The 6,833-nt window shown below is 45.4% G+C and overlaps 1 protein-coding gene across 2 annotated transcripts in view; it reads left to right on the forward strand.

Moving 5' to 3' along the window:
• The window catches only part of LOC135828770 (endoplasmic reticulum resident protein 29-like), a 15,151-nt gene extending 8,318 nt beyond the window's left edge, over positions 1 to 6,833 (forward strand). The window contains exons 1-5 of one of the 2 annotated variants that reach the window (XM_065341195.1): positions 1,972 to 2,283; positions 3,320 to 3,458; positions 4,139 to 4,335; positions 5,524 to 5,658; positions 6,028 to 6,833. In XM_065341195.1, coding sequence (XP_065197267.1) covers positions 2,152 to 2,283; positions 3,320 to 3,458; positions 4,139 to 4,335; positions 5,524 to 5,658; positions 6,028 to 6,213 — 789 coding nt within the window. In that variant the 5' untranslated portion in view covers positions 1,972 to 2,151 and the 3' untranslated portion in view covers positions 6,214 to 6,833. Of the gene's footprint in view, positions 1 to 1,971; positions 2,284 to 3,319; positions 3,459 to 4,138; positions 4,336 to 5,523; positions 5,659 to 6,027 lie in introns of those variants that run through there. The other variant, XM_065341196.1, reaches the window with a different exon arrangement.

Below are 6,833 nucleotides of genomic sequence, written 5' to 3' on the forward strand. Positions count from 1 at the left end.
CGGCAATCATACCAAAGTCCCAGAGCGCTTGCACCCATCCCCCACTTCAATGCTAATACAGGGGGGGGGGCACACAGATAGACAGAGAAGGACCACAAAGTGGCATGTATGTGCAATAATTTTTTTTTTTTTTACTAGAGCCACGTAAACCCGTCATGTGTGAGCCATGAATAAGGGGAATGGTGGCGTGGTCTGGGATGCTCTGCCGACCTTGGGTCTCGGCTTCATCACAACCAGGCGCGTAATCTTGCCTTTCTTGGCATAATCATTGCAAGAAATGATATACAGTGTACATGATTGTGCATACATGTTACGTACTCAATCTCCGGACATCTACATGTAGCTAGCTGTTTCAACTTGGTTAGGTCTCATCAGCGGAGCTCGGCACGGGGTGACTGACACTGACTGTACTGCCCGAATCGATCGCAGTAAAGTCTGCTAATATTAATTAATAGTACATATTAGTATTAGTAGTGGCGTCAAGCATCAAAGTCAGGTCTAGCTGTGAGACTTCGCACGGGTACGGGGAAAGATATCGGTAACCATGGTAACTTTGACAGCAAAAAGTAGGCTCTAGATCTACTGAGCCGTGGTGAGTCATGAGGGAGCGTATCATGTTTTGAGGAATCAGGATCCTGGACCAGCGAACGAAGTTAGTTAGTTGATCACACTTTTTACAGGTATAAACGGTCAGGCGTGAGTGGTCTGTGCTTCACACTCTGACCCCTAGACAGGTTGAACTACTATACTGTAACTAAGGGCGCGTTCGAATTGTCACTCTTTGACTTTTCAAGGAGTTTCGTTTTTCTAAAGAGGTGGCCTTATTGGCCTCTTCAGAAAAACGAAGCTCCTCGAAACTCTCGAAACTCATCCGATGGGAAGGTGGATTGGTTTCGAAGAGTTGGAATAGCTACATGTACGTCACGTAGTACGTGGAGATGGTCGATCTGATCGGACGTCATCATCGCCATGACAATTCCACTGAAAAACTCTAAAATGATAGAAACCGTTCTAATGGGACACTTCAACTAATCTCTTTATAAAATTTGTTTGAACAGTTTGATGAAGACAATTCGAACGCGCCCTAACTAACACATTACAATACTTGTTTGTACCCATGGGTAATACTAAGGGGGCGTTTGAATTGTCTTCATCAACTGTTCCAACTTTTTTTAAGAGATTAGTTGAAGGTACTAGGTTCCCATTACTGGAACGGTTTCTAGTTCTATCATTTTTAGAGTTTTTCAGTGGAATTGTCATGGCGATGATGACGTCCGATCAGATCGACCATCTCCGCGTAGTACGTGACGTAGCTATTCCAAACTCTTCAGAACTAATCCACCTCTCCCACTCGGATGAGGTTGTGGAGTTTCGTTTTTCTGAAGAGGCCAATTTAGAGCGCGTTCGAATTGTCACTCTTTGACTTTTCGAGGATCTTCGTTTTTCTGAAGAGGTGGCCTTATTGGCCTCTTCAGAAAAGCGAAACTCCTCGAAACTCATCCGATGGGAAGGTGGATTAGTTTCGAAGAGTTTGGAATAGCTACGTCACGTAGTACGTGGAGATGGTCAATCCGATCGGACGTCATCATCGCCATGACAATTCCACTGAAAAACTCTAAAATGATAGAAACCGTTCTAATGGGACACTTCAACTAATCTCTTTATAAAATTTGTTTGAACAGTTGATGAAGACAATTCGAACGCGCCCTTAATAAGGCCACCTCTTCAGAAAAACGAAACTCCTCGAAAAGTCAATACAAAGAGTGACGAACGCGCCCTAATTAATCTACAACGTGCGAAAAAAAATTTGATCTAGCGTCAATGATTGAATCCTAAATTGTCACTTTTTTAAAGTTTCATAGTACATCTACGTAACATGTAACATAGGCAACCGCTTCATTTTTCATACAATTAAATTTTGTCATTTTGTCAAATTTGGTTCGACAACTGCAAACTACTGTATTCAATCACTTTGCAGTACTTGAAGGCATTGGTTATTTTCATTCAGAAGGAGTCGCTTGCATCCTGGCCTGGACCCCCAGTGTCACCGTGTCGGAGATTCTCATCACGCAAACCACCGTGTCGGAGATTCTCATCACGCAGACGACCGTGTTGTGAGCAACGAAGAGTTGAAACTATTATTACTTTGCAATGGCTGGGGGAGTATCACTAGCGAGCTGCTGCTGCTACATTGTGGTGATGGCTGTATCAATGGTGTTGCAGGCCTCCTTGGGAAGCTGTGCACGAGGTGTGGTGGAACTGGATACGCTAACGTTTGATAAGGTAAGACAGCTCAATGCTGTGGCTCAGGCCACGTGTTACGAGATTGGGGTGGGCGTAAATCTACATTTTATGGGTGGAGTGTCGGTAGCAGAGACACAGACATCAGTCCACTCTACTTATGTAGAACTCGTATTTAGTGAATTTCGTGTTTCGGAATTGTACCGAACCATAGTCCGTATATTCCTGTTTGAGCCCATTCAAAAGTTGACCCTTTTTAGCGAACTCTTTTCGTTTATAACGAACCATTCCGTGTAGGGTCGCATGATAACCAAGCCATGCCATGAGCTGCATGCCAGTCACGATGTGTTGGTTGTATGGTGTGAGTGCATTTCTCTTATAACGAACTTCGACTATAAAGAACTAATTTTCCTGCACAATGTTGTTCGTTATATCAGGAGTCGACTGTACACTATTTTTCTAGGCATTGCAGCAGTGTGTACACCTGGCGTGCTCTTGCCCCTTGGGTGCATACTCTGAGCTTTACGTTTGTGTTTGTTTGTGCTGAACTCAATGCTGGGGTTGTAAGGCACAGATCCTAGTCAGTTTTCAGAGATGAGAATATACCTTTCGATGCAGGAAATAATCATGTTTCATTGCTAACATTTCTTATGACAATGGTGAATGGCACATCTCAAAATGAAGATTCCGCAATTGCCATCATCACCCATGCGTTGTATTATGACTGTAGTATATCAAAGCCTATGATATCAGCAGGGGTGCCACAGTTCAGCGGGGAGTGGTACGACCAGAATCCGAGGGTCTCCCCGGTGGAAAAAATCAGATTTTTCAGCCGACAGGGCACGTTTTAGCGCTCTACAGGCGCTTTGGGCAAACCCTCCTGGACGAGAAGTGGTACAACCATGGTCATACTGGTCATGCCGTGTGTGACGCCTCTGATCAGAGTTTTGCTACTCCATACAAGGCATCTGAAATGATGACGTAATCGCATAACCTCCGTTCAGAGAAGTTCCAGTGATTTGAGGTTTGTGGGAAATTAGCCTGTATACAAACGATGTTCTGTTGCACCCATGCGCAGGAACTCAGTGCTCACAGCCATCTCATTGTCAAGTTTGACACATCCATGGCGTCCGGTGCAGCGGTGGATGCCTACAACAGCTTTGCACGCCTTGCTGCTAAGCAACCTGAGATCATGGTGGCCAGTGTGGGAGTGTCGCGTAAGTATAGCTGCGAATGTTGAAACACAGTAACATGGTGGGCAGGGATGGATAGGGTGTTGTGTGGCGGGGGGGGGGGGGGGGAGTGGGAGGAGGATATGGGAGTGATGCGAGAGGAAGGGAAAGGTGTGTGTGTGTGGGGGGGGGGGGGGGGGGGGGTGTCAAGTCCTTCACCACCAGGATATAAGTAGTTCAATTTTAAAAGGCACCTCGAAGCAAGAGAAGTTTTCATACAAATGAAACTCGATAAGATGGCTAAAGAGGGATACGCAAAGACGCACAGTTTTACCGTTGCATTATTAGACATACGGACAGACAGAGACAAAGAGAGATCCATAGAGAGAGACAGAGAGACAGAGACCTAGATGGCAAAATGGAGAGAACCGGTGACAGACACACACACACGCACACACACACACACACGCGTGCGCGCACGCACACACACACACACACACACACGCACACACCCCTCAATGCACTTCTAGTGTACCTGGAGTACACATGGGTAGGAACTTACTCTCCAGATGCTGTGCCCAGGTGGCAGCTATGCAGACCTTGTACCCAACTTAAATCTATACAGACCTTGTACCCAGCTAGCAGCTACATGTGCATCGCTCCTCAATTCTGACCATCTTCTGGTTTCACTTCTCTGCACTGACGACTTTTGTCTGTTGTTTCAGCCCACAGGGAAAAGGAGAATGAGGAACTGGCCAACCGTTTCAGCATCACTGCGAATGACTTCCCTCGTATCCTGCTCTTCGGCCATAGCCAATCCACAACCGTTGTGCCGCTATCGGGGAATGTAACCGTTGAGAACCTGGTTGCCTTTGTCAGGAGACACTCTGATTTGTACATTGCGTTTCCCGGCTGCTTGGAGGTATGACATTGGCTGTCTACATTCTTTCTGGTGCTATTAGAGGTTACACAGTACATTTAGTCAAACTGTTTTTAATACCCAGGTACGGAGAAGGGAATGTTAAGCTTTACTGCCGCTACTCGGAGTTTCACACTTTGGCGGACATCAGACATCACTCACTGCAATGCTGATGTAATTCGCTGTGTGTGTAATCATATACACAGTGGAACTCAGTTAGTACATACCCTGATAATACATACGGTGGAACTCAGTTAGCACATACCCTGATAATACATACGGTGGAACTCACATAGTACAGCCGATTTATACGCTCACTTATGGCATTTCTTGCCTAGCCCGCCCTAGAGGTCAGCAGGTCCAGGAATGCGAGTTGCATAGACCACAAACCAGGTAGAACTTCCAAATCCATGATCGAAGCACACATCGTTTCGGATACAGGTCCGCGTGTCACCTCCCTAGTGTGGATGGATCTTGAGCATTGGATGATGTAGGATACTACTGTCCATGACATTATCATGAGAATCAGCAGGCCTGAATGTCTATATCTATGGGTATTCCTGGTGCTACTGCTGATCTACTTCAGAGAGTCTTTTGCTCATCTTGACCATAATCAATGGTTGGTGATGTTGTGTTTCGAAGCACTCTACTTGCGCTCAACGCAGAACTCCATTTTTCAACATGCGAGAAAGCTTTTGAAAACATTGATGAGGTCTAGCGAGCTCCCTAGGACTAGCAGGACAAGGACAGTGCCGACATACCGTCAACTTTGCGTATAACGACACTCGGCGGGGCATCAGAAAAGTGTCTTTATTCGCGAAATGTCCTTATACCCGAGGTCTCATTATAATTATGTATCACAGTTAGATGGGACTTTGCTCTGGGCATGGAAATTCTGTCGTTATTCACGAATTGTCGTTATATCCGCAGTCGTTATTAGCGAAGTTGGCTGTATGTTGTTTTCCCTATTGTCTGTCTGCATGCCTTAGTCCTGTTGCCGCTTCGTCTTCCTTCTGCCAGCAATACATTTGCTTACCTACTTGGTAGCAGAAGCACCGGGGATGGCCATTTTCAAATGATTTGTATCTCTCTCTCCCCCCGGAACTCTCCCACTCTCCAGACCACATACCAGGACGCTTTGATTTGAATTGTGTTTGACTGTTTGCGGCATTCATTTCTTCTACTGTGCAGGAGTTTGATCAGCTGGCAGCTAGGACGTTTCATGTTGCCTCATCCAATGCCAACACGTTTCAACTAGATGCAAAGAAGCTAGCCTCAAAGCTCACCAATGAGGATGAAATTGCCTCAGCAAATGTTTACATCGAGGTCAGTCCTATTGTTAGCTACATGTGTAAACACAAAGTTTCAAGGTCCTCAGGATAAGGCACGCGTTGGTAGAGGGGCATTGCAGTGAAGGCTAATTTCATCTGCAAGATGTGTAATTAGTAGGGTAGTTGGGCCTCACAACTGCAAAACATGTTGTGTAAACTTATAGGTGTGAGTGTCATGCGTGCGTGTGTGCGTGCTCTCTCTCTCTCTCTCTCCTCTCTCTCTCTCTCTCTCTCTCTCTCTCTCTCTCTCTCTCTCTCTCTCTCTCTCTCTCTCTCTCTCTCTCTCTCTCTCTCTCTCTTTATCTTCCTATCTATCTATCTACCCACCTATGTTTCCCCCACCCTGCTCATCTGATGTTTGCAGATATTTGGCTTAATCACCTCGCGTGGTCCTCGATTCCCATCCAATGAAGTCAATCGAGTGAAAAAATCGTTTGCCACCGAACTCAGCGAGGGGAAGAGGAAAGCGCTTCAACTCAAGCTGAATATTCTGCAATCGTTTATACGCCCCGCTGTGGATCAGAATCCACATGGCAGGGATGAGCTTTGAGCTGTGTGTCAGACCCAGATACTGACTTGATTCTATCGGATCTCGATAGACACCGTGAACTTGCTTTTCATCTCGATTGCAATGCACTGCCCTGAGTATTACCTGTGGTAACTTGATCAATTTCCTTGGAGTAGAGTAGAGTAGAGGAAAGTTGTTTTATTGAAAGGGGCCAAATGCTACTTGTACCGCTCACCACAATACGAATTATAGTGATTTTCTCGGAGACAACATATTTTGACTATTTACGTCGCCGGTGCTGTCAACTTTGGAATCTTGATACTGTACATTGGCTAATTTTGGCAGGTAAAAAACATGTTTGAGATTTTAACCGCTTAAAGCTATTTATGAACTAGCACGAATTTGGAAGGGGATGATGTTTATCAATAAATTTGTCATGTCATCAAAGAAGGCATACATATTGCATGCTATGCAAAACACAAGCTTTCTATTGGCACCATTAAACTTTACCGAAAGCGCCCTGTTCGCCAAGCTTGCTAAAATATTCAAGCCACTCAAATAATACAGGACACACATATCCAAAGGACTAGACACATGTCCGCTGTAAGGAGAAGTGTGTTGATTGTCCTGCGGGGAAGGTGTGCTGATTGTTGCTGGGTATC

This window comes from Sycon ciliatum, chromosome 12 (assembly GCF_964019385.1).
Source record: "Sycon ciliatum chromosome 12, ocSycCili1.1, whole genome shotgun sequence".
Lineage (NCBI taxonomy): Eukaryota > Metazoa > Porifera > Calcarea > Leucosolenida > Sycettidae > Sycon > Sycon ciliatum.